At 40.7% G+C, this 27916-nt stretch overlaps 4 protein-coding genes and 1 long non-coding RNA gene across 11 annotated transcripts in view; 2 read left to right on the top strand and 3 right to left on the bottom strand.

Moving 5' to 3' along the window:
* The first annotated feature begins 179 nt into the window (after nucleotides 1-179).
* Nucleotides 180-5832, top strand: LOC138122070 (zinc finger protein 34-like). The gene is made up of 3 exons (XM_069036214.1): nucleotides 180-682; nucleotides 735-1303; nucleotides 1351-5832. Exons 1-3 carry the CDS (start codon nucleotides 554-556, stop codon nucleotides 1829-1831), a joined length of 1179 nt encoding a protein of 392 aa, XP_068892315.1. The 5' UTR covers nucleotides 180-553; the 3' UTR covers nucleotides 1832-5832.
* Nucleotides 5785-11176, bottom strand: LOC138122058 (condensin complex subunit 3-like). Its single transcript, XM_069036186.1, has 14 exons — nucleotides 10964-11176; nucleotides 10716-10910; nucleotides 10532-10663; nucleotides 10355-10480; nucleotides 10162-10299; nucleotides 9906-10117; nucleotides 9664-9858; nucleotides 9255-9582; nucleotides 8794-9198; nucleotides 8505-8744; nucleotides 6502-6619; nucleotides 6250-6449; nucleotides 6033-6197; nucleotides 5785-5984 (listed from the first exon to the last, which is right to left on the bottom strand). The coding sequence occupies exons 1-14, from the start codon at nucleotides 11075-11077 to the stop codon at nucleotides 5862-5864; spliced, it is 2691 nt and encodes an 896-aa protein (XP_068892287.1). The 5' UTR covers nucleotides 11078-11176; the 3' UTR covers nucleotides 5785-5861.
* LOC138122086 (uncharacterized) lies at nucleotides 6661-7137 on the bottom strand. Its single transcript, XR_011156340.1, has 2 exons — nucleotides 7016-7137; nucleotides 6661-6808 (listed from the first exon to the last, which is right to left on the bottom strand). It is a non-coding gene; the product is annotated as an uncharacterized lncRNA (long non-coding RNA).
* LOC138122065 (zinc finger protein 501-like) lies at nucleotides 6792-8333 on the top strand. Of its 2 annotated transcripts, XM_069036207.1 has the most exons (3): nucleotides 6792-6974; nucleotides 7027-7562; nucleotides 7611-8333. In XM_069036207.1, exons 1-3 carry the CDS (start codon nucleotides 6852-6854, stop codon nucleotides 8170-8172), a joined length of 1221 nt encoding a protein of 406 aa, XP_068892308.1. In that variant the 5' UTR covers nucleotides 6792-6851; the 3' UTR covers nucleotides 8173-8333. The 2 variants fall into 2 exon arrangements, with proteins under 2 accessions (XP_068892308.1, XP_068892309.1); XM_069036208.1 differs by lacking the exon at nucleotides 6792-6974 and having other exon boundaries at nucleotides 7406-7562; nucleotides 7618-8333.
* An 840-nt stretch (nucleotides 11177-12016) lies between the features above and the next one.
* The window catches only part of LOC138141634 (chaoptin), a 161735-nt gene continuing 145835 nt past the window's right edge, over nucleotides 12017-27916 (bottom strand). For all 6 annotated transcript variants that reach the window (XM_069062360.1, XM_069062361.1, XM_069036184.1 and 3 more), the window contains 3 exons: nucleotides 23522-23632; nucleotides 13677-16684; nucleotides 12017-12611 (listed from right to left, as the gene is read on the bottom strand). In XM_069062360.1, coding sequence (XP_068918461.1) covers nucleotides 12301-12611; nucleotides 13677-16684; nucleotides 23522-23632 — 3430 coding nt within the window. In that variant the 3' untranslated portion in view covers nucleotides 12017-12300. The remainder of the gene's footprint in view (nucleotides 12612-13676; nucleotides 16685-23521; nucleotides 23633-27916) is intronic.

The following is a 27916-nucleotide window of genomic DNA, read 5'->3' as shown; positions in this document are numbered from 1 at the left end:
TCTAAGGATCCACATGAGGACGCATTCCGGCGAGACTCCTTATCCTTGCACCTTGTGCGATAAGAAATATGCGTATTCATTGCGGCTGGTCAGGCATATCAAGAAGGAACATTCAGTGTTGCCACTGATATAACGTTAAATTTTATCGTGTATTTGGGTGGCTTGCAACAGGAATTCAAGAAATTGACTTATTAAAATATATGTAATTTTATTAGAAAATAGATTGTTTTTTTTTGGGGCCTGACCTGACCTGACTTGTTAACCGCTTGCTTCTTTAATAACACTAGACTTTGAATAATGTTGCAATAATATTTAAAGGTCTTTCGTGGAAGTTGGTTGAACATAACATCGTTAAAAACAAAGAATAGAACTGAAATTTAATTGGATCACCTCTCGATTTAGTAAGTGGACTTGAGATTAGTGACAGCTGTTTGAATTTACCGCTATTCATGAGACCTTTGATTTGTCAATTATTGCCCTGTTGCCAAAATTAAAATCGAACATAACCTAAAATTGTAGAAGAAAGATAAGATATTGTGTCGGAATACTCGGAATGAATATGGACATCAAGTGCCGTTTGTGCTTATTCAAAATAGAACTAGATCAGTCTGTAAACATTTTTACTGTTGGTAAAAATAATGAATTAATCTCGGACACGATAATGAGTTTTGTTCCCATCGAAGTAAATATCCCATTACTATTTTTTTTGTAAATTACATTACCAATGTTTTTAGTTGTCTCGTGATGACGATCTTCCACAAACGATCTGCAACATTTGCTTACAGAAACTAGATAGTATCACTGAATTTCGGAGATTAATTTTAAATTCTGACATGGAATTAAAAATAAAAAGTCAAGAAATAATTGTTAAACTTAAGACAGGACTTTCTGCTGCAATAAAACAGTCTCAAAAAATTCAACAAAAGAGTGAAAATATAGGTCATGGTGACTCTGCCAATTATGTGTCTGATAACATTGAGTTGGAAACACATGATGTCAAGCTGGAAACAGATAGCATAATGCAAGAGCAAAGTAGTGAAGGAAATGGAAGTAAAGAGGGAGCAAGACTTAATGGACATACACAGCAAAGTGATGAAAAATTATACAGATGTGAAGAATGTGGCAAAACATTCAAGTATAAATCCTTGTATATTGCCCACAATAGAAGACATACTGGAGATATGCCTTACCACTGTGACATCTGCAATAAAGGGTTTCCCATGAAATCCTTTATGGTTTACCACAGAAGAATCCATTTTGATGAACGCCCATTCAAGTGTGAAGAATGCCCAAAATCCTTCAAGTATTCTTTTGTCAAATAAGCACAATATGTTATGTTCAAGGTCAAAGATTTCAGGCTTCTCAAATCATGCACAAAAAAATCCACCAAGGAATTAAACCCCACAAATGTGACATGTGTGAGAAATCTTTTATCCAAAAAGGCACCTTGCAAGCGCACAGGCGGCGACACACAGGCGAGAAGCCCTATTTTTGCGAATACTGCAGCAACAGATTCGCCAGCAATGATGCGCTCAATCAACACCACCGAGTCCACAAGAAAGGACCCTATCTTCCCTGCCCCACTTGTGGGAAATCCTACCCCAACAGTTTCTATTTAAAATACCACATGAAGATTCATAACGCGGTCAAACCACACACTTGCGGCACCTGCAAGAAGAGCTTTCACCAATCGTGCAGTCTGAGGAGGCACATGCGCACGCATTCCGGTGAGACTCCATATCCTTGCACCTTGTGCGACAGGAAATTTGCGTATTCGCATCATCTCCTCAGGCATAACAAAAAAGAACATTCGGTGTTGCCGCTGGTATGACGTAGAACTAGAACGCGTTGCGGAATTTACCAGATTTTGTTTTAAATTGTTTTTTTTTTTTTGACAGACAATGTTGGTAACACATTGTAAGGATAAAGATGACGCAAAAACGGCGATTTTATAAAAAGTTAAACGTCGCCAAAGCATAAAAATAAATACAAAAACAATAATATAATATACTACTTATCATGGAAAATGCAACACCCAGAAATAGTGAATATTTTTTGATGAAACTTGGTACAGTAATTAGGTGTTCACTAAAGATAAAATGATGATAATTTGAAAGAAATACCTAAAGAAATACCTGAAGAAAATACCCATATCTTTTGGATTATTCTTATCGGAACATGCATTTCTTTTTATTGTTGAGGATCAGTTATCATCAATAACTTCCGTATATCGCAGCATTTAAAGTGTGTTAATGCTATACTATGCCTCCAGTACGAAGACGAGCCCATTATCAGCACGTAACTCAATTTGAAAGAGGCCGCATTATTGGAATGCGAGAAGCAGGTCTTTCCTATAGGGCAATCGCTCATCGTGTGGGACGAAATGTGGCTACTGTGTTACGGTGTTGTCATGCCTGGTTTGAAGAAGGAAGACATCAGCGAGTAAGGGGTACTGGACCAAGAAGGAGGACTACAGATCGACAAGATCGCCATCTTAGATTTTTGGCCCTTAGAGATCGATTTTCGACAACTCGAGAGGTAGCAAATGCTTGGTACCGCGCAGTAGAAAGGCCAATTGCAATGTCATCGATTTATAGGCGAATAAGATCATTTGGGATACGATCCTACCGTCCACATTTAGTGTTGCCTTTAACTCCAAATCATCGACGCCAGCGTTTGGCCTGGTGTAATGAGAGAATTGCTTGGGATGAACAGTGGAATTCCGTCATCTTCAGTGACGAATCCCGGTTTTGTCTTGGCATGCACGACGGTCGGCGGAGGGTGAGGAGACTTCGTGGCGAAAGACGCAATTTTGCTTTTTCTATTGAAAGGACCGTAGCAAGAACTGTTGGTGTAATGGTCTGGGGAGCAATTTGTTTTGGAAGCAGGTCTCGTCTAGTCTTTATACAGGGAAACCTGACAGCAATTCGCTATGTCCAGGAGGTTTTGCGGCCTGTTGTGGTACCTTACTTTCGAAGAGTAAATAATGCTCTATTTCAACAAGATAACGCGCGGCCGCATATTGCCAACGTTAGTAGAGACTTCCTAGATGACTCTCAGGTGGATTTACTTCCATGGCCTCCGAGATCTCCTGATCTATCCCCAATCGAGCACGTGTGGGATTTGATGGGTCGAAGACTGACGAATTTGCACAACCCTCCGTTGACTTTGGCTGCACTCAGACATGAAATTCAAGTTGCCTGGGATTCGGTTCCCCAAGACGAGATTAACCATCTGATTAGAAGTATGCCTCGGCGCGTCCGCGAGTGTATAGGATCTCGAGGCGGTCCAACCCATTACTGAGATAACTTTTTAACATATGGACCAATGTTACTGAAACTTTCATCATTTTATCTTTAGTTAACACCTAATTACTGTACCAAGTTTCATCAAAAAATATTCACTATTTCTGGGTGTTGCATTTTCCATGATAAGTAGTATATGTAATAATAATATAATGCTTAAAACAAAATTTTACAGTCTAGTAGATTTTCGAAAACAATTTCCTCTCTCTCTTTCATAAGAATAACGTCTCTTAATTTTGAAAATATTTTCTCATATGTTGCACTAGAATGAGCCCTGTCTCTGAAGAACATCTAAAGCGAAATTGCCAAGATGTTTAAATTTTGAATTTGAAGTTTACTAATTCAGAAACTCACGGCGTCTCATTTTGAAATGGTTTTTCAAAGTATCACCGGGACTGAAAAAACTTCTGTTTCCTAACTATTGTTTTATAATCATTTGAGCTATTAAATAAGTTTTCATTAAAGATTGCAACTCGTGTAAGCAAGTATTCTTAACTACAACGTGTCTCAGAAATAAATACATTAATTTACTGGTAATAGAAATCGTTAATATAAGAAACAATATATTATATAAATATATTTTTTTCCTAAACCTTGAAGTTATCCAATTAAAATAATGGAAAGATTTGGCACAATTTTCGTTACCCGCCTATGGGAATTATTTGCTTCGTCGATGTTGACAGAATGTTGATAAGCGAAGAAGAAAAAACAAATGCAAGAAAACTGTCACTTGTTTTTTGCTAACTTATGCACAGCTGCTAACTGCTGCGCCCGTTACTGTGTCCTATAATGATAATTATGCAAGATATTAAATGAAAACAATTTTAATAAATATTTTAAACTGACCCTAATGAATCACCCACACCTAAGATAATGTCAAAATGTCTCCTAAAATTGGTGTATTAATTCGTAAAAATTCTCATGAAGTAAGAAGTAATCAGAGTATGTAATCACTAATCATTACAAAGTGACCGCCGTTATTGTCAATACAAGGCGCCCACGAAACGATTATTCCACTCTTTCCAGCATACCTGTTATTTGCGAATTGTTGTGGCAGCATTTTCAACCCGTTTTCTTAAAACTTCACTTGCATCAGTTGGGATCGAATATACCAAGTCGCCCACAAGAAGTCGCACGGAAATTCTCTGGGCTCGAGAAGCACTCCCGCACGCTTCACCATACGCCAACACAACGTCTATGTATTCACTATTCCAAAATAAACGCGCCATTTTCACAAAATTTTCGCTTAAATCACAAAGCAACGCGTAAACACCTGCCTTTTGCAGTTGGATAAAACTAACTAAAAATGTAATCCTCGTGTCTTTACCTCGGCCGCGGAGCGAAAAAACTTTATTCTAAAAACGCGATGTTTTGCGCCGATTTTGCAAAAACTATTACATCATATTTCACGGTCATTGTTGTTGGGTCAAGTAACGAGAAAATAGACAGCTCGTTAATTTATGGGGGGTAAAATACTGAAATGAAAATTATATTTCTAAGAAATGGTACGGTCGGTGGACAAATAAAACTGGGACACTTAAAATTTAATCTATGTAAATCAGACCATTGAATTGTCAATAGATTTGCCAGTGTCTATATAATATGCCATACCAAAGTTAACCTATTTGTGATAAAGCCGTAATTAAACGATGCAAATTTGTAAATTTTGACTTATGTGATTGTCATTTTTGTCCCAGTTTTATTTGTCCATCGACTGTACCTACATAACAATTTTATTGTTCTTGAGGAGATAGTTTGTTACGATGTTAAAATTTTATGTGGCTTTACGTAATGAAAGTGTTGAAACTCTAAAAATGGAACTCGTCTTTTAAACTATTTTAAAGAAAAGTATACACTTCAAATCTTCGCACTGCATTAGCTTCAGTGCAATGTAATGTGAGTGACAAATAATAGTATATTATTATACGAGTTTTATAAGACGCTTGGTTGGGGCACGACGAACGCAGTGAGGAGAACAACAGAACGAGTGTCTGAGTGCGTTTTATAAAACGTGTTTGATATACATACCATTTTTTCTACTTTGGTCGCATTAATTTGATGAAAACTCAAAAATCTAATTATGAAATAATCTAGGGATATTTGTGTGGCATGAGTTACGGTGACATTTCTGTGAAATTTATGTTAAATTTCAAATGTTTTAATTGTTAACAGGACCTCGCTAAAGATGCCGGACGCCGGCCAGCGTGCTATTACAGCAATACCAACGTAATACGCATATAAAAAAAAGTTTCACAAAAAGTTCCTTTGTGACACTACTTTTAGTTTCACAAAGACTCACTTATGTTATGATACCAAAGTAGAAAAACACCTTTTTGTACCATATATAGGTAAATTTGATATTAATTTAAAGACTGCAGATTTATGCACATGGTATTGCGTCCATCGGCTCGAAACCGATTTATAATGGAATGACAAGGAGTATTGCGTAGCTTCATTACACTTAAAATACCATAAAATGTCTCATTTAAAAAAATTATGTATTAAAATATATTCTTATTATAAAGTAGATTTTTTTTTACATTAACTTATAAAACCTTAATCACTGAACAGTTGACTACTCGCGTCCTCTTCTTTGATAACATTCAACTTTACATTATTTTTTGTCAAGTTGGCAGTGAATTTGTTAATATTTCTAAGGATGTGATTGTCGCGAAGTATCTAAAACACAATCATGAAATAATTATTAAAATGTCCGTTAATACTCACATCTTTTAATTCATCACAGATAATCAACAAATCGTCAATGGATTTGTCATCGGGTACAACTAAAAGCAGAAGCGTTTTGGAAAACATATAATTTATTTTTATTTTGGGCCTATCGCGCATCTGACGACATATTTTAAACGCCAAATCGGTATGAATTTGCGCTCCCTACAATTGAACGCTACTGTAATTGATCAGAACTGCTGGAAAGGAATTTTACCTGGGATGGCATCCGGCACAGAGTTGTCATGAATTTTATAATATTCTCTACGTTTATATCTAACAATGCGCTGCCTTTAGGTGCATAAGTTAAAGTTCGAATTGTACTGATCACTGCATCGCCAAAATATAAGTGACAATTAGAGAGTGCAGTGAGAGAGCTTAGTGTTAAACCAATAAATTGCTTTAGTCTTTCGTTATCTGAAAAGAATACATTTCATTACTTCGAGAAAAATTATACACATCTATGTACCGGTTGCTGGATTTGCCCACTTTATGATAATTCGGGAAAGAAGCGACGATGAAGTTATTCGACTATGTAACAGTAATATGCAAACGCCTTTCGTGGCAGTTTCTTGAACTTGAGGATCCTTAAACAAAACAAAATTAAACTTAAATTTTACAGTATCAGTTGAACTGATTTGTATATTTATTTATAAATAAAAAAATCACAATAAATCTGGACTTGAAAGTAATGACAGCTGTTTGATTTTGCCGCTCTTTATGAGACCATTGATTTGTCAATTATTGCCATGTTGCCAATTCAAAACAAACATAACCTAAAATTGAAGCATCAGAAATAATAAAAATCAACAACTAAATATGGATATAAAATGCCGTTTGTGCTTATTCAAAACAGAACTAGATCAATCTGTAAACATTTTTACCCCTGGTAAAAATAACGAATTAATCTCGGATACGATAATGAGTTTTGTTCCGATCAAAGTAAGACTTTCACAATTTTTTCTCTTAAATTTCATTCATACCGATGTTTTAGCTGTCTCGTGACGACAATCTCCCACACACGATCTGCAATGTTTGCGTACAAAAACTCGACAGCATTGCTGAATTTCGAACGTTGATCTTAAATTCTGACACACGACTAAAAAGTCAAAAAATAATTGTTAGACTTAAGAAAGCGCTCTCTGCTGCCATAAAACAATCCAAAACGATTGTCCAAAAGGGTGAAAATGATGTCTGTGGTGATATTACTTATGAGTCTGATGACATCAAGTCAGAAACAGATGGCGCCACTGAAGATCAAAGTGGTGAACATGAGAGCGAAGAGGGGGCAAGGCACAAAGGATATGCACAGAAAAGTGATAAAAAATTGCTTAGGTGTGAAGAATGCGTCAAAACATTCAGGTATAAATATCAGTATGTTGCCCACAACAGAAGACATACTGGAGATATGCCTTATCACTGTGACATCTGCAACAAAGGGTTTCCAATGAAATATCTTGTGGTCCACCATAGAAGAATCCATTTGGACGAGCGTCCGTTCAAGTGCGACGAATGCGCAAAAGCTTTCAAGTATTTTTAAAAATAAATAAGTATAGTATGTCATGTTCAGGTTTCAAGGTTTCAGGCCACTCTAATGATGCACAAAAAAATCCACCAAGGAATCAGACCCCACAAATGTGACATATGTGACAAAACTTTTGTACAGATAGGCGCCTTGCAAGTCCACAGGCGTAGACACACAGGCGAGAAGCCCTACGTTTGCGAATATTGCAGCAAGAGGTTCGCCGGTACTGATTCGCTCATCAAACACCACAGAGTCCACAAGAAAGGACCCTACCTTCCATGTCCCACTTGCGGCAAAACCTACTCCAACAGTTACTACTTAAAATTGCACACGAAATCTCACTCGGACGTGAAACCCTACAGCTGCGAGGTTTGCAAGAAGAAATTCAAAAATAAAAACAGCGTCAACATCCACATGAGGATTCACAACGGCGTCAAGCCGTACACTTGCGACATATGCAAGAAGAGCTTTACCCAATCCAGCGTTCTAATGAGACACATGAGGACGCACTCTGGAGAGACTCCATATCCTTGCACCTTGTGCGACAGGAGATTTGCGTATTCGCATCATCTTCTCAACCATGTCAAAAAGACACATCCGGAAAAGGTGTCCTAATCAGAGTTGGCGTGTTAGGGAAATAAAGTCGAACGGTTGGCAGAACTGTCACGTGAAGTGAAACTGTCAATCTCGGTGCAAAACCAGCGTTTAAATTTAATTTTTATTTTTATACTTTCTAACGACTGTGAAGTTGAAAGATGAAGAATATTTATCGTGAATAGTTGTTTTTCTTCCACTTGAACCACAACAGGTCAATTTGTGAGTAGCATTTACTTTTAAGTGGTTTTTCGGTGAATCGAAAATGGCAGTAAGCAAAGTGACGTTTTTCAAAAAATAAAAATATAACATTTTCCATTTTCAGTAGATTTGAAGAACAAAACCGGCCTTACCTCGTGTTCAAGATGGTCCGCCAACGCTTGAATTAGATCTGTAAGTGAAGTCCCCCCCACAAACACCTTTCTCTCCTCTTCACACCTACTGCTAGACATCTCCTCTTCACACCTGCTGCCAGACATCTCTTCTTCGTCACGTTTCTCCACCAAACTCAACCCGTAGATGGTCAAAATGTCGACCGTGGCGTTCAAACTCACCAACAAGATCTGAACGTCTTCTAGATCGTTGGCAAATATCTTAAACACGTCACTCAGCAAAAGTCGACACCCGCCAACCGATACTCACCAAACCGGAGAACAAATGGATGCCGTACCGCGCGCTTCGTCTGTCGATCACGCAGCAAAGGGCGTAGCACTTGAGCGCTTTCGCTTTGACCCTGTCGTCTTCGTGGATCAGGGCCGGGTTTATGACCTCAGAGTGGAGAGTTGCGATCGCCGGATTGAATCTGGTCAGCGTCGGCGAACGCAACAGCGCTTCCGCCACGCTCAAGACCTTGAACATGGTCGGGGCGTCGGTTTTTTTCTCAGCTTGTTCCGGTTTGTCCCGCACGGTCCTCAACTTCTTCAGTTGCTCTTCTTTCTCCTCGATCTCGTGTTTGACGCGGTCAGCTTCGGCGTAATTCTTCTCGACGTACACAAAATGTCTCTCCTGTTCGGCCAACGAGATCAAATCCGACTGCAACTGCATAATCTGTGAATACTTCATTTGTGAAACATTTCCCAAATAAATTTGACCGGTCGCCTCACTGTGTGGTTCTTTTCTCTCTCTTGCCTCTCCGCCTCTTCGTAATCCGTCGCGTCTTCTCCGTACACGATGTTCGAGATTATTTCGCACACGAAAATCGACCTGTTCTTCACGTCGGGGATAGTTTTTTCCAAGTTGTTCAAGACTATTTCGGCGACATCTGTCGGCAAATCTTCTTTTTGCAACATGTCGTGGACCAGCGCGTTCAGACACTGTCTGCTGCTGGTGTCACACACGTCATAACCTTGAGTTATCATGAAGAACTGTTGCAAAGTGAAGTGGTATTCTAGGTCGTCGAATTCTTCTTGTTCTTTCGTGAACTCGACGTACCTGCGATCATCTCAAATGAGTACCGACAGATGGCGGCGCGGGGACCGACAGGTCAAGGTCACCGCCTGATTGTGAACCTACCCTTTGATGTATCTGCACAAGAACACCAACTCCGGTATAACTGTGTTGAGCGCGTCCTCAAACCCTTCGGATTGCCTCAAAAACTGCACGGCGATTCTGTAGTACAGAACAGTCTCCCAGTTGAGGTTTTTATACTCAATCAATTTTTGCTCGTCGCCGTCGATACACTCGATTATGGTAGCAACTGGGGCCGATCTAAAATTGCCAAAATAGCAAAACACTCAAAAACCGCCAACACTTACTTAAACAAAGCCCTCAATACTAGCTCAACCAAATGAGTTGTCGCTTTGATGTCCTCCTCACAAGCGTCCAAGCGAATCGATTGCATCAGCTTGAGGTAGTCACTATCGTAGCTACTGAACCAGCCTTGTAATAGCTCGTTTGCGACAAAATTTCGGATTTTTTCGGACGCATCGTTAAATCCGCATTGCAAAATGAGACGCCTTTGTGAAACCTAAATCACATAAAATAACCGCGTTTTCTTTGTACCTGACTTACTTTTAAGTATTTAGCGATTGAGCACAGTTTTTGAAAAACGGTCAATCTGACGTTAGCGTCCACGTCTCGGATGCGATTTAAAACAAACGGCATGGTGTGTTTATTGAACGCAATTTTTTCCAGGCATAATTGACGGACCTGGGATTCAAATAAAAAATTAAACTGAAAGATTTGTGCCAGGTGAGTGGGTTACTTTGGAGTTGAAGTCTGAATCGAGCATAGCGCACAGACGACAAATGATTGGATCCTGGGGGTCAGTTGGATCTTGTAAACGATGCAAAGCAATGATTGCCTGACACCTGATGACAGATTTGGGGTCCTGACAACAAAATGTGTGTAGTTACTAAAAAATCTGATTTCAAGATCTTACTCGAAATCTTTCAAACATGGCTTCTTTTATTTCCTCATACAGTTCATCACTCAATTCTTCCATGTCATGAAACATTTTATTGAACAGTTTACAGGACCAGTAGCGGTGTGCAGGATTGGGAGAATTTGAAAGCTGCAATTTGAAATTTAATCCACTTTCAAAATGGCTCCTGGACAGTACTCACTTTAAGTATAAATCTAAATATGTGGCTTAAAATTGGGTGGACAACATCATCTGTTTTGTCTGGCTTGAAAGAGACTGAGAACAAAGCAGTAAAGCTTATTATCCTTTCGAGAAAAATATTTTTTTCTTTAAAATCTGTCAAAAATGCGAATTGTAAACATTTGCATAGGTCATCTAGGAGGTCATTAGTGTTGTGCTGCAAAAGTCAATAAAAATATCGCAACAATTTAAAAAATGGGGTTAGCTTACTTTTTCAAATGTTTTTTTGAGTTGTAAAGCGTATTTCAAGTGGCATGCTGAACTCTGTTGTACGAGATCGAATATTTCATAAATGTTATTCTCCTCAGGTTTTTCTGAATCCATTGCACAAGTTGTAAAAAGATTTATTTAAATTGCAAGAAACCGTTGCCAGATTTTTAAATTTCAAAGTCTCGAATCAAAATGACGTTTATGTCAACAAACAGGGTAGCCAACATGTGCTTATGGTTAAAGTCCCTATAAAGTGAATGATTCAATTGCAGAAAGTTCTCTCCTTTTTGCAAAATTTTTACAAACGATTGAATTTATAACAATAATTCTTTTACAAATTCGTCTGAATTTTGTTTTTACTACATACGATTCTTGCAAAAAGAGAATTGATCGAAATGTGTCATTTTAATCGTCGGTGTAAAGTTGGTTGCCGACCATTTGAGAAAATATAATATGTATTTTTAAGTATATTTTGTCATTTCGAGAATAAATAAGGGAAATAAGTGTAACTAACTAATCTTTCATTCAAATTAGTGCCAAATGGAAGACAGCAGTGGCTGCAGTATCTTTCTTATACGGTGTACTTTTACTCGTATCTTCTAGTGTACTTTTCTTGAAAATAAAGCTAACTGAAAGACTGTTGCAGTATTTTTGTTGTATGTTGTGCGTTGTTTTTAATTGTTTTTTGTCAGTAGTTAAAAGGATTTGGGAGACTATAGTCTTCCCGATCAATTCTGCTGGAGTTATAAATGAATTGCCTTCAGATCGGGGCTGTACGAGGTAAATTTATCGTTGTTTCCATCGGAACCATGTACAATGAGTTTCATTGTTACAGATTTATGTTCTAGTTTTAGAAACCCTAAATTGTTTACGGTTCAGGTGGCCATAGATCACAAGTCCTTTCAAGTATGAGGAAATAAAAAAATAGCCGAGTAAAGTGCTCGAGAGCAGAATTTCTTTTAGGGTGCACGGTCAGCGGAATAATAGGTGAGCGCTGGAAGTTAATAGTTAAAAGTGTGCGAGGTGAGCGAAGGGGTGTAAAGAGAGGTCGTCAACAATTTATATACTTTATTGATCGTTACAAAACACTATGATTACCTAAATGTTAATAAGAAACAAGTCGTGTGCACATTTTTGATTGACATCTCCCAGTTTGAGCAATCATTGTAAATAATTTCCTACCCCTCTATACGAGCATGATATGTTTTAATTTTATTATGTACACGATTTACATTATCAAAAAATAACAATTGATGTATTAAAACGTCGATAAAAATAAATGGAAGAAGTAGATTCACACTAATCTTTATGTACAAATACTGAAGTCGGGGGGTCCACTAACGCCAATTGTACGTCATAAGATGTATCAAAACGAACATCACAGGAATTTTATTGAGGTTCGGAGCGTCACTTAAAGCACTCGCATGGCAGCTCATGTCCTCGGGGGGCAGCTGCACGATGGGTATCCGCGCCCCGGAGGCGGCGTCCGCGCAGGTGGCCTCCTTCACCATGTCGTTCATCCGCATCGCCGTCTCGACGGGGGCGTTGTGGGACTGCAAACTTTCCCTCGTCCACCGCCGCAGCCAGTGCCCCAGCCAGGCCAGGTGGCAGCCGCACCGGAAGGGATTCTCCGAGATGGTTAAGCCGCCTGGAACAAGGACACGCTCAACTTTTCTCCGACACACGTGAATACCCCGCGGAAAACAAATACGAAAGTTGGGACTCGCGAAATTGAAACGCTTAAAGTATAAGCACACCACCCGAGTTCCGGATCCGCAGAATGGGGGCTTGACGAACCGCGCTGAAAGCCAAGCGGAACTTTGCTTAATTCCGAATTTGCATTTCAGGTGTGCTGAAAAACTTCGCGCTCGTTCGGATGGAGTTGTTCGATAACTTGCACGCGGAAAAATAACAAAGAAAAATCTCGACTAAAACGTTCAACAATTAACTTTTGTTTCGACTAAAGAACAACCAGACCAGACCTTTGTGTCACTCTTTAACCGGATTACACCTTTTTGCGAGATATGATTTAAGCGCCTTTGTAATTTATTGCCGAAACCTTCGAGTTTCTTTTCTTGTATAAAATTCCACCGAGCAGGAGATAAGAGTGTCGTTGGCAATGTTAGAAGAGTTATCAAACTTCAAGAGTGAATCCGCCCTTATTGTTTCCAGTGTGTCAGAAAACAACCTGTTTCAAGTGATTTATTAAAAAGTATCAAGTCTCGAGACGCATACAAAGACAATCCTTTATTAGGAAACGGGAAATACGGTGCCAACTAGATGTCACCCCTGATTCTAGGGTATTTAATGGACTAATAACATCTTGTTCAATTAATAATGGGAAGATTGGAGTTATTAACAAAGCTTGAAAATTGGGTATTAGGAGTGTCAGAATTAATAAATTAAATGTTGAAGGCGAAGGATCAGGAACATCTGCGAGGCGAGTTCCATTTTAGCATAAACTCGAACTCTTTCCGCAATTTTTTGTGCAACCGTACGCGAAACGAGCATTTCGCGTACCTAAAACAGACCGCGAAATCCAATTTCGCGGCCGTTGCTTTTAACGATGGCCGTTAAAGTAAACGTCATTCGAAATCCTTTAACGTCCTCGAGATTGTCACATTGTGACAGTTTTTCTCTCGGTACGTTAAAGAATGATTTCGCGGCCTACAGGGCGTTTTGAAGTTTTTATAAATTTACGAACTCTTCATACCTGAAATTAGGGTTGTGCCCACATTCTTCCAAGTCGTTGCATTCCCATAAAATATCTCCGGACTCAAATACGACAGCATATTATTCCTCAGATCTATCGTCAAGTAAGAAACTTTATACATATTCGAGAAAAGCCCTGCCGGCAACTCCTCCACCTCGGTCCCCGTAATCCTCAGAACAAGATCGGGATTTCTACCAAATCTAACAAAAGCGTCTCTATCGATAAATTTGAGGTTCCTCCCGGTAATCTCCAAGTGTCTAATTTTCCTATTTTTGACACACAAGAGCTGCTCGTCGAGGACAGACTCCATGATGTGTATTTTCAAAATCCTAAGCTGTTGGAGATTCGACAACAAATTGCAAAACTGTTCAGCGAAATTGTCCACTTTCGGCCACGTCTGTATCATAAGCGAGTTCAGAATTTTAATTTGCAGCAGCCCTTTGCTCTCGAACCGGTCCAAATCCTTCAACCCCTGCAGGTTCAAGTCTTGAAGGTTCTGCAATCCGTAGAAGCTGTCCGCGAGGATTTCTTTGATGGGGTTGAAGGACAAATCCAGCGATTTGAGTCTCGGCAAGTGTATCCAAAGATGCGACGGCACCTCGAATAGCTGGTTGTGGCTGAGATCGAACGATTTCAGCTTGGCCAATTCTTGTACCGAGTTCTTGTTGATGGCCTCGATGTGATTGTGCGAGAGGTTGAGATGGACCAAGTTAGGTAGGGGCAGATGCGGGGTGGACGCGATCCCCGAGTTGGCCAAGTTCAGATGTTTCAAACTCTGCGCGTAATGGAACAACTCCTTGAAGTTGGCACGTAGAGGGTTGGAGCTCAAGTCGAGCACTTGGAGCAGCCCCAAACTCGTGAAGACGTTGTCGGGGAGAATGGTCAGCCTGTTGCTGCTCAAATCCAGGTGCTGCAAGTAGGAGATGTCTGGGAAGGTGGTGCTGTCGATGTGCTCGATGTTGTTGGAGCGGATCCGGAGGTCCCTCAGGGAGAGCCCCACGTCGGAGAGACTAAGACTCGGCACCACCGAGAAGCTGTTGTAGCTCAGGTCCAACATCTCGACGACGGTGTTCTCGAACACGTCCTTGGGGAGGTAGTTGAGGTTGTTGGTGCTGAGGTCAATCACTCTGAGCCTCGGCATGTTGGCGAACTGGCTGGCGTGGAGTTGGGTGATCAAGTTCTTGGAGAGGTCGAGGAGTTGGAGGTTCTGCAAGCCTGCGAAAGCCTTCCTGCTGACCGACATGATGTTGTTCTGCTGGAGGCTCAAGTGTTCCAAGGAGGTCAAGTGCATGAAGCTGTTGTGGTCGAGTCTCGAGATGATGTTGAAGTCCAGGTAGAGTTTCTTGAGGAGGGCCGTGTTCTCGAGGCATCTGGGGACGCGCGCCATGTTGTTGTACCTCAAGTCGATCACGTCGACGTTGAGGATCTTGAGGTCGGAGTTGCACGAGGAGATCTGGTTGCGGCTGAGGTTGAGCCGCAGGGGGGTCGAGATGTTGGCGAAGTAGCCGAAAGAGAACTCGGACAAGAAGTTGTTGTGCAGGTCCAGTTTGGTCAGAGAGGGTAGGTTCGAGAAGGCGCGGTTGTGGATCTTGGACAGGAGGTTGTCGGAGAGGATGAGCTTGGTGAGCGCCGGGAGGTCGTTAAAACCGTCGGTTTCGATGGATTTGATGCGGTTGTTCGAGAGGAGGATGGTCTCGAGGCTGGCGAGGCTCTTGAAGGTGTCGCTCCGGATCGCGGTGATGTCGTTGTTGGACAGGCGGACGTCTTTGAGTTTGGAGTGGACCGAAGGCTTCAGCAGGTTGATGGGGATGGCGCGTATTTTGTTCGACTCGATATTAAGGTATTTGAGTTCGGAGAGGGAGTCCAGAGAGAATTCCGGGACCGCGTTGAAGTTATTGTTGTCGACGGAAAGCCATTTCAAGTTTGTTAGCGGTTTGAAGATTTCGTGGGGGAGGTCATCCCTGTCAAGTCCGAACGATACTTCCAAACTCTCTAAGCCTTCGAGGCCCGCGAAGGCGCCGGTCTCGATCACCCGCAAAGGGTTGAAACTTAAACTGAGTTCTTTAAGTTGCTGCAAATCGACGAAGATCTGGCTCTTCAGGCTCGTAACGCGATTGTTCCCCAATATGAGGCTCCTGATGTTGTGTCCCCACCCCGTGAAGTCGTTCTCGCCGATTTCGTATATCTCGTTGAAGCCAACATTGAAGTGGGAAATTTTCGAGCAATTTTGCAGCGTTTCCGCGGGAATTCTTGTCAGCCGGTTTCCGCTTAAGCTCACAGCTTTCAGACTAGAACAGAAGTTCTCGAAAGCTCGTTCCGGTATTTCACTCAGCGAGTTCGACGATAAGTAAAGGTATTTAAGCGATTTCAGCTGGCTCAGGGCGTGAGGGATCTGCTGGAAGTTGTTGTGGTCGAAGTCGAGGTACTCGAGCGACTCCTGGATGCCGTCGAAGGCCCTCGCCTCGACGCTCTCGAGGCTGTTGTACGAGAGGATGATCCTGCCGCACTGGAGCCCCGCGAAGCCCTCGTCGCCGAGCGTCCTGAAGTCGTTGAAGGCCAGGTTCAGGTCCCGGATGTAGACGGTGTTGTTGAAGGGGAACCGCGGCAGGCTCTTCAGGTGGTTCTCCCCCAGGTCGATCTTCTCCAGCCACAGCTTCCTGCCGAACGAGTGCTGCGGGAGGGTCCTGATGTGGTTGCCGCGGAGGTACAGCCACTGCAGGTGGGGCAGCGACCCGACGATCTCGTGCGGGAAGCTCTCCAACAAATTATGCGAGACGCTGGCGGTCTGGAGGGCGGCCGGCAGGGAGTGCTTATGGATTTTAGATATTCTGTTTCCGTCCAGGTTCAGCCAAATGAGGGACTTGAACTGTCTCAGGCCGTGCGAGGGTTTCGAGATGTGGTCCGGCTGCTCGCCGGGCACCTCAGTGAGGTCGTTCTCGCCCAGGAACAGCGTCGTCAAAGTGTTCCTCACGTGGGACCATTCACCGCTCGTCGACGATATTTGGTTCCTGAAAAGGGATAATATTAAAATATTGCGACACGGCGGCTCGGGAGGGGTATCTGATGGCGCGTCCAACAGGCTAGCAAGGGCTCTGACTCGCTTTTCTCTTGATAGTCGTAGACAAAGTATAGTATTATATTTGCGGATAATGGCTGTTGCTCGTTCTGATGAATTACGCCACTCGCCTGCGGCTCGTGACACAAAATCATCCTCATGAGTAATAGCCATCATTATTCGCTCATTGAATAATATACTATTTTACAACATACTCCATACACATAATCTCATTAGCAATCGCTGTGTTTCTAAGCGAGACTGACTTAATCTAAACCAAAACAGGCTAAATCCTGTTAAACGAATGTTTGAAATGATGGATGGATTATTTATCAGAAGAATCAAAAACGTTACAAGATGATACTGATCATTTCAGGACTGAAGAAAGTATACATTTTCTTTTTGAAGGACCAAACTGGGAAAAAAGTGCAGCAAAAAATAAATATTGCCGTTATCAGATGTGTATATAAATGAATTTGCCAACACGATACACTATGTACAAGTGTCAAATTTGATGGATGGCGTTGTGAGGCACCTGCCTCCCTCTTGCATTAACATTTATGTTGGATTATCAGACATTTGCGCCGAGAAAATTCAAATTTTAAATAAACAGCAACTTTAATACGGCATTATTAGTTCCTTTTCGCTTTTGAGATATTCCAACCGTATGTTTGTGTTATTGCAAAGTTTGTTCGAAATTTATCTTACAACTGCTTCCAGCTGCCGTACGAAAGTGAATATTTAATTTCGCCGGTTCCAAATTTAATGCTGGAAGCATTTTAATTCGTCGCAGATAAGAGTGTAAATATTTATAAAACCCAATGGGACAGGACTGCCTGATCGCCGGTCCAAAAATCGGAGAGCTTCGGGGTCGAGGGAGTATTTTCATTAGGCACGTTCACATGTACGAGGACCTTAAATAACGGAGTCGTTCTAATAGGATGCGTTTGTCTGCCGCATTTGCATTTCAGATTTGCATTACCAAGACAAAGCATTTAGTTTGACATTACTTTAAGCAAATTTGTAGATATTAGATTGGCAGAGCGACGTCCTGAATTTAAAATCGGCCCCCCGAACACGGCGGATTATTTCGCAACCACCCCGGAGTCACCTTTGTAGTCCCTTGAACGCTTTACGACAGGTTCCGGAGGATCTGCCTCCGGGACGACGAAATTACGGAGATTCGCCTAATACGGCGATTACTTTAGCAGTTCTGGTATTCTTGCGTCGGTCAAGGTCGAAGCGGCGCGGAGGGAGAAACGTCGCGGAGCCACCGCATCGCGCGATATCTTTATGGTGCTAAAATCGCCAACGAAAGCCAAATCCATATCGACGAATCGCGGAGGCGGCGAAGGAACTTAACAAAGGGTAATGGAGTGGCTCGGACTGTTTGAAAGCAATCAGAATCTGAAAGCGAAAAGTAACGGCGGACATCAATTTTTAATTAGAAACGATTGATCGAGTTTCATACGATAAAACGAAACAGGAATGTGGGCAAGGGGAGGACTTTCGAATTGCCAGAAGTCTTCGAGCGGGAATTAAAAGTTTGCGCCCGGGAGGGGTGTCAAAGGAGGGATCGATACAACGACTGTCCCCGAAACTTTATTAATTCGTTTAATGCAAAGCTCGCCCCAATAATGAGGGGGTGAGGTGAATTGACAATGATTTGGCGGTTAATGGGCGGCCATCGCGAAATTGGGGCCAGATTTTGATTAACTTCCCTCCAAAAAAATTTTTTCTCTTTCGTAGGACGTCATCAAAAATGTAGGGGGTCAAAATTGTGAATGGGACAGGCTGGCGATAGAGTAATAACGTGATAATCCTAAAAGGATTAAGGACATCAGAATTAAACCCATTGTAACTTTTTGCGCGGACACCCTGTATACCCCAAAACTGAAAGCTTTACGTTTGATTGATTTGATAATAAATTTTATCATTACTTGATAATAATATCCGTAATGATAAATTAATCCGGCCTGAATGCCGTGTCCCCGGATAAAACCGTACCTATTCTTTCCTCGTTTTGCTTTTGTGCCTCTTTTTGAAGTCCATATCTTCCGATTTTTCCAGGTGTACAGCGTCTAAATTTTCCTGTAAGTCACCCAACAAATTGCTTAATATTTTACCGGGGGAATCCTTTCCGCAACGCGGCTCCCGCCCATCCAGCCCCATAAAACACTTGCCCCAATAAAAGAAAACAGCGTTTAAGATTACCATCGCCGTTACGACTTATTGATTCTGGCAATTGCCCCGGAAAAGTCTCATCTCCATTTTCGTAATGGTGGAGTATGACGTGGTCCCCTAAGTAAGCGTCAATATCCGAATCATCCCTTGCAAACAGATTCTTCCGGCGTCCCTGAATAATTTACACTGTTGACCGCAACGGTTCGGTCCTCATTAGCACCATTTTCAGAGTTATGTACAGAGACGAAAGGACAGTGTATGATTACACGGGATTATGCTAATTACAGTTTGCCTAAGATTTCGGGGTGTGATTTTGGGCGTCGTGGATGACAATTGGATATGTAAGGGCGCTAAGGGGGTCGGTTGCGGACCCTTCAACGGGGGGTCATTAATTTTGCCGACCATAAATTCGCCGGTCTTATCGGGAAGCGATTTTTCAACCAAAATTTCCTTGTTTGGGGAGTCTACTTTCAAACGCCCCACGTTCACCTACCCAAGGTTCTTTTATTTGTTTGTCTCTTCAATGGTAAAACCCATTTTGCCACTTTATACAGTGTAAACTTTGCCGAAATCGAAAAATTGTTTTCTAGGTTAACAACAGCAGTCGTTGACGTTTCTTTGACATTTCCGCTAAGACATGACCGATAGTAATTTGCAACGCCTGCTCTGATTTGTTTTCTGTTCGATCACGTTGTATGAGAATAATTCAGCTCAGCAAATCTCCCGAGTAATTACCGAGTCCTTTGACGACATTTTTTGTTGGGGTCGTGTCCCGAAGGCGGACATTTCCTAAACCGCGTGTTAAATTTTTTATTGGTCGAGTTTATTTTTGCGCATCTGCATGCGGTCTTTGTGTCTCCCGTTCATCTGATTGAACATAAATTATTTACGGCAATCTTATTCGAGATGTCCTCGAGCAGAAGAATCCACGCAACGGCTGGTAGCTGTTACTCCTTTAATATCAGCGCCGCCGCCCCGGATCGTATTTATCCCGTCCTGAAAGCCGTCTCATTCACGTAAACACGATATCACGATCCCATCTTCAGCATTCCGGACTGACCGGAATTTTACCGACCTCATAAGTTTATTTGTTCGGCTGTGTCTACATTACATTAATGGACGAGCCTCGAATTTTGCCGCGATCACGCCCGCTCCGGGTAAATATCGGCACGGAGGGTGCTTTCGGGGGTGACAATAACAAAAACGACCGTTGCGGTTAAGTGTTGGTCATTTGCTGGTCACACTTAGAATCAAATTGCAATCGTTTTCCCAATAGACGCTGCTTCTGACAAATGGGGTATTTAGCTAGAGGAAGCCGCCGAGTTCCACTGTTTCAAACTTCACGTAAACTCGCTTTAATTTAAGAAAAACAAGCCATCTGATGTATGCCGCAGACGGATTTAAGTCTTAAATCGCTTACGCCATTGAGGCGTTCGCAGGATTAACGGAATTGCGTACGGTGCTCGCCTAGAAAGCTGGAAACTAGCCAAGCTGCTGAAATTTCAGAACCGAAATTTGCTTTAATGTTATGGGTCGTTTAATTTTTGAAGTGAAAATTTCTCTAGGCGCACCACGTAGGAATTAGTTTCATGCGTCACGCTAAAATCGTACGCGTTCGCGTTCGCATCACGCTAAAATCGTTCGCAGCAAGGTAAAATCTCGGGAGTCGAGTTTAGCGGCGCGATCGAGAACAGTCATCTGTGCGTCAGGCACTCCAAATTTTCATTGTACATTGTGTTGCTAAATTTAAGTGACCTCAGTGCAGAGCTGCAGGAGTATAAAAACGATAAAGACAGGGCATACATTGTAAGTTCACAGATGGATGTAGGATTTAGTAGGAAATTGCAGGAGTGGCCCCCTTGTTTGGGAAATATTATTTAAAAGAGAACCTTTGTGGTAGTCATTTTCCAGATGACGAAACTGTGAAAGGGAAATTATAGCCTGAGGCACCATCAAAATTATTTTTTCTAAAATTATGTCGTCAGTGCTGCTAGTTTTGAAATTGTGAACAGACAATCACCAACAAATTCAAATGTTATCAGTTGGAGAGGCGTAGTTGATAAAATAGTCTAAAAACTCCAATAAAAATCAGATGCTTTGGTTCATCCCCTACACTATGCAGACTTGGTCCCGTTAGATAATTATTTATTGTAAAAAAGCTAAATTTGTCACAAAACTGGAAGTGACGCTCGGATGAATTATACCACTCGCCTTCGGCTCGTGACATGAAATCATCCTCACGAGTAATAGCCATCATTAACCGCTCATTTTAAACAAGCTCCATAATTAGACACTATACAGGGTGATTCTGAAATAAGTTTGGAAAAAAAATGTGGAGTATCCTTAACACAAATTAATTCTGCGTAAATGACTTTTGGAGGTGAAATCAAAAGGATGGAAATTACCCTATATCCTTGTATTTTTAACGCCTTTGAATAGAGAAAATTTGTCCGAATTTCTTCACTTCATTAGCAACCATTGTTATATCAACTCCACAATAAAGTCGTAGGTGCACGCACACTGCTTTGTAAATGTTTCTATGGAAATTATCGAGAGGAGTTTGTGATTAACGGACACCTTTTACCTTTGATTATTATTGTTGCTAAACTACCAAGATAATCAGGTAATCACTCAGCAGCGTACTAGCAATTTTGACCAAATTTTCAATCATGTTTATCTCCAAAACGAAAAAACTTTTATAAGAAATTTTTTTTGTCTATGACTACTTCTCGTTATCACCAATTACCGGTTTTTTTTTCCAAACTTATTTCACCCTGTATAAATTAAAAAAAATATATATAAAACTTAAATTAGGACAAATTTACAATTCTGTCATTTGTTTTCAAACTTTTAATTTTAATATTATTACACGATTCTTCACTCCCATACCTTTAGTAATTCATGTTTCGTTGCAGAGAAATGTAAAATTAATTTAAAAGCCATATTAATATTGCACCAACTAAACAATTAAAAGTTTAGAATTTTAATGTCATCCACTTTACTTGCTACTCACTTCGCCCGCTAATTTTCCTAAAAATTTTGCTATTGCGGTTCCAGATTTCCCGAAACAATCCGATCCTGCCACCCCTCATTAAATTTTCAAATAATCGTAAAAGAATCGCTACGTCCGTATCAATTTCAATATTCAATTATTCATGGGCGATTTGTGGATCGATATCCATTACGAATTCATATTAAACCTCGGTTAAGTTAAAGTTTTAGAATGTAAAGTTATTGAAAGTTTTAGGAGAACGTATTGTTCGCCGGACTCCTTTAATTTCCCGGATCATGCATGCGCCGGTCGAATCCCCGGGTTTAAACTTTCACAACTTTTTATTGCTTTTTATTTAGAGCGGTTATCAATAATGCTTTTATTACGGCGGATTTTCTCCCGGATTAAAACCGTATTGCTTTGTTCTTATCGTTCATGTTTTCCGCGTTGTATCGGAGGGTGGAAAACCGGTTTTAATAAAAATTTACAGGGATATTCGCTGACCGCGCTCGCACCCCATCCAGATAACGATTATGGTGCCGTTAGCCGCCCTTTCTTTATTTTAAACGGATTTATGTTATTGTCGGGATTTGTCGACGACTCGCGAATCTATAATCTCTAGGATTAATAACGATCCGTCCTCTGCCAACAAACCCCTTCTCGGGGGTAGGTGGTACTTTTTCATTAAAATTGTTTCTGTCACTGGGGGAGGACGTTCGTCTTATTGTATTCTAAAGACCGAACTCGATTCTCACGAAATTGAGATTCCTTCTTCAATCGCATTTCAAGCTAAAATTTGCGATTTTTTCATATCGCCTGGAATGTTCTCATTAAAACCGCTTAAACCGGTTTATCTAATCCGAGTCTAGACTGAGAAGCACAAGTTTCCACACCCTTTTCTTCGATTAATTAGCAAATAATGAGTGAAACTCTAAAACTTGTATCACACGAGTAGATCTGTTAGATCTCGTCGCTGGACCCCGTAAACTCGGGTTAAATTTGTGCCTCCCAGTTCTAAACCGAGTTTACTTTGAAAGCGAGTATTATGACAGTGAAAATGTGGGTAAATATTTAAAAGAAGAGGCCAAGCCCACGTGTGTCAACGCAGAATTTAATTAATGTTGGTGGCGTTTGTCAACAAGGCTACAAGAAGTGTGTGGAATCAAATTGTACACAGGTGTCTCGTCTCCAAACTTATTCCCTCTCCTTTATCTCCCACACAGACATTTTCATTTTCCAGCTCTCCACAATATTACTACAAATAATTCGAAAATAGTGCTTCTTCCAGATACGCAAATTTGATTTATCACAACTGTAAAGGTAAATCTTGACGCAACTCTCCTGAAAAATAATTCCGGGATTATGAAGAGGAAACAGGGCCGGGATTGTGCTGGGTACAATTGGAAGGAAATTAAGCGTCGAAACAAGCACAACGCTTCCTCCGGGGCAATTATCTACTTAACAGTTTTTCTTCGAGGGGTTCCGTCTCTTTTCTAAAAACTGTTTGGGTTGACACACGAGAAAGCTTTTATGTCGGGAGTTGGAAGCGCATCTTTGTGCAGAAATAACTACACGGGAAGTATAAAAGATAATTTCAGAAAGCTAGGAACATACCCGTGCAAATTAATCCACTGCAGACTTCGCAGCTCTTTGAGGGCGGCGAAAGGAACACTGTCGAGTTGATTATAGCTGAGATCCAACGAGGTGAGGCTTTTCCATAACGAACTGGAACAAATATGTTACCATCAGGATGATGATTTATTAAGCACAACAAGCAGAACAAGAAGTAGCAGTATCTTGGCGTTGCAGCAGAGTAATAATAATTTGGGGTTTGTAAGTACTATCAGCAACCCCATAAATCGACAGAGGTGAGTCTACAGCAGACATACAGTTTTTGCAATCCTAGTGTTGCGTGAAGAACTCTAGACGAGAGTTCTAATTGCCTGAATGCCGTAGCGCAGACGGTTGAGAATAAATACGCTTTTTTATGGTGATCGTTTGCGAATATAATGGAGCTTGTTAGCGCTCCCGAATCCAGAGATGCGAGAATTATTGAAATATGCAGCAAAAGTGGAATAAAAAACACAAAATACAAAATAACGTCTAATAAAAGGCGGTATCAGAAAATTGCTCAATTTGGGTAGCAACAAGGGCGGGACCGGTTCCGATAAATAAATGTACTGGAGATTTTATATGAGGCGACCTAATTCCTGACAAGTTTTCTCTTACGTTTCCTGGAGGACAATTTTGTGCTCGTTTTTAACTTTTCTCGTTTGCTGCAATATTTGACGGAATTAATGAAGTTAAGATGGTTCTTACTCTTTTTATAGCTATTTGTTCATAGTTAGATAAAAAGTGATGAAAATTTAACACATTCTTTGTTGTTCTTTGTTTCTTTTTAATTTTTTCATTTGTCTGGGCAAATTAGATATAATTTTTGTAAAAAAGGCGTCAAAGATTTTTGAGAGATTTACATTTTTTTTGACTTCATTTAGTCATTCTCACTCGGCAGCAGCCTCGTTGTGTACACTTCACATACGCACGGTAGAGGTGTTGGATTTTCTCATGGGCTATGAGTCATATCTGCGACGAATATCGGTCTCAAGTAGGCCGGAAAACATCGTCATTCGTCACGTTAGTGTCATCTCTCTCGATGTTTTCGCTCCGCCCTCGCGCAGATATTTCCAAGGTCACAGCCCGTGAGAGAATCCGACACTTCTACGAATGTCTATATCCCATTTGTCGTAACTGTCATTTGTAAGAAATAAAATACTTCAGGGCGCAGGACCCTAATCCTTCCAGTTCTCTTACATTTCCTGTCCACTTTTAACTTTTCCCATCTCCACTATTTAACGAAATTAATCTGGTATATTTGCGGCGCTTCCATTTTTCCTCTTTTATCGTTATTGTCGGTCTGGACAAGTTGATGCCAATGTCCTTCGTAAAGTTTGAAAGCTCAGTATATTACGGGGCGATATCACCGAAACTCATATCTGGAGGAGTGACATCCCGAGTGCTGCCTCAGCACCCCGTGACCATTTTTAGTGGTTGGTGGAATTATTGGCCCTCACGAGCCGGACTTCCTCTCGTCAATAGGAGCGAGATTGCGACACGGAACTAAATTAAACTAGTTTACATAAACTCGCCGATATCTCGGCAGAGGGGTGGTTTCGTCTGGCGCAATCAATGGGGGCTGTTTTACGACGTACGAGCAGGATTCGAGCGTCTCCATCTGATTCAAATATATGAGTCGGTAAATTGTGGGGAATTTCGATATTCAGGGGGTCATTGTCGTAACGTGGAAACGCAAAAACGCAGAGGGCGCTGATAAATCATGTTTAGTGCGAGGGTGACGCCATATTGAACAATGGCGAAAAAATACATCTCCAGTGTGGAACAATACGGCGCGACAAGAGCCATTTCCGGCAATAAACTTAAAAAATAACGGCCAATTTTGCATAAAAAATATCCTCGTTTGTCGGCGTTATCGGCGCATCCATAACGGCGCGTTCCACTTTAATTTTATCGCAATTAAACAAAACCGGCCATCTGTCAGTCGAAACATTTTTCGACACTTCCAATTGTTTTAAATGTGCCGAATAATGATGAAGCGTTGGAGGGTTTTTTGTTTGGGTGACACATTTCGCGCATAACGAAAGCACAGCTTTAATTATTAATTTTAATGAGTGCCGAACCGGCCGTCCACATAAAATATAAATAAATTTCGCGGGCCCATTGTGAGCTTTCAAATCGCGAAATTTACTGTTCATTGCCGAAGCCGAAATTCCATTGGAAGGCTACATAAAAGCTGTCGTTTGATCGACGTTTACAGCGCTCTCATAACCCATCGGTTCCGTCGATTAAGCTCCGATCATTTTTTTTTTAGACTCGAACTACTAGCTGTCCCGGAAACTACCAGCAGGCCTACGAGCTTCGGGAGGGGAGGGCAAATTGGTTCCAAATATTTATTTTAAAGCGCGCGCACACTTAATTAGGTTTACCTAGGTGCAGAGTGAACTAATTAAAGTGGGATTTCACATGGTCGGAAATTAAAATTTTAATTGGTACACTGTTTCACGATTCTTCCTGTTACGTGAGTGTTTGGAAAAATTTACGCAATAACTGGGAGTTTGGTCCGACTAAGTTGGGAACAAAAATTTGATACACACACGAAAACTGAAGTGTGCAACGAATAACTCACGAGAAATGTAACAATATTGTTGACCAGTTAGAATGCAGTGGAAAATAGTATCGTGTGTTCCAATAAAAACTCACTCGCAGTATGCCATGACTATAGAGATAGATAGACTGGTCATGTCGATTTTAGGATCATTGGAAGTAGTTCATTTGTTACTTACAAATTTTCATCATATTGTGAGTTGTGACAGATAACCTATAAATTTACTTTAGTAGTTCATTTCACATCTGGTACTAAGACATACTTCATTTTTGTCATGGCTTGCTGCGAGTGAGTTTTTTGTGGAACACACGATATATTATATCATTAAGAGTAGAAGTGTCTCTTTTTGTGCTAAGCCCAGATATTGAAGACCGAAACGCAGCTGAGGTCAACTGGGACTGTGGTCGGATTAGATCTACTCGTACATTGAGTTTGCCGCGATCTGCATCAATTTTTGAGCCGGCGCTCTAACAGTACACACTTACTTCAGATGTTCGCTAAATACAACAAACGTTATCAAAACGTAAATAGCAAACGATTACAACTTACAACTGTTTACCTATTAACACTGAAGGGCAACCTTGCGCTATTTTTGACATTTGTTTGACATCTAATTTGACATCCATGGGCCACGCCCACAAGTCTCACAAAGGGCGGCTCGTCTTTAATCACAGTCGAATCGATTAAATATTGGATAATAATTTCGTTATTTCGCTTTTTTGGAGGCTATATCATAATGGGGATATTTTATTTATTAAATATTTCGTGTAATTGATAAATAAATCGTGACAAATACTTCAAATGACCTTACATTTGACCCGGTCGAGCCGCCTGTGGGACACTTCTACTCCTAGGATTACTCCGCTCAGAAAAAAAAAGAAATTTTAAGCGTCTCTGTGGAGATACACAAAGGCGCTATTTTCGACCTCTTGAAGATAAAATTTATTTTTGCGTTACCTTCAGGATTGTTATTTTATAAACAAGAGCGCTACAAAACCCAAATTTGAAGGTTATTAATCTCATTAATTCTTGTTTCAACCATTATCGATTCTTTTGTCTGATTCATCACAATACAAGTTATGCAGATATTTTACATTATCAAGCTTTTTATATTATTTGGAGCATTCACCATTGTGTAATTTCACAATTTTTGTTTTAATATTTGTAATAGCGTTAGACTTTGACATACTTACTTTTACCTATTTTGCCCGGCGCATCCACCATTTTTGTAATTGATGAATTACACAAGAAGAATCTACAATAGTAGATTATATCATTAAGAGTAGAAGTTAGAACAAACAAGAACAATTTATTTAACATCAAGTGTATGTGAAAAGATTATTATGTTCACCATTTTCACGACGTTCAGGACATTCACTTGAAAATTTTGGACAGAAGTTATTTACATTACAAATACGGTAGGCTACATTTTACAGCGCGAGGTTTTTAGATTGAAACACGACAGCGAATGGGAGTCTTTTAACAAAAACCGCGTGATATAAAATGCCTACTGCATTAGTAATGTATTAATCTTTTTGGCCGACGACCCATTATTCGTTTTCTCAAATTTTAAATTTGTTGTAACCAATAATTTTGCAAAACCTGTCAAAGACTCTTAGTTATCTATTATACCGATACCTGACATGCTTATGATTTACACCACAAGATGGCGTCACCGGACTTTAGACGAAAACAATTAAATAGTAGCGGTATCTTGTCTTAGTATAAACGGTTATTCATGATAAGCTAACAGTTTTTTTGGAGGTCCCTGAAAGCTTAAAATTTTCGTGTTAGTTTACACACTCCGTGCGGTAAAGTGACAGATAGTT

Source organism: Tenebrio molitor, chromosome 1, assembly GCF_963966145.1.
Source record: "Tenebrio molitor chromosome 1, icTenMoli1.1, whole genome shotgun sequence".
NCBI lineage: Eukaryota > Metazoa > Arthropoda > Insecta > Coleoptera > Tenebrionidae > Tenebrio > Tenebrio molitor.
The sequence above is the reverse complement of the archived record's forward strand: the minus strand, read 5'-3'. Positions and strand labels throughout refer to the sequence as shown.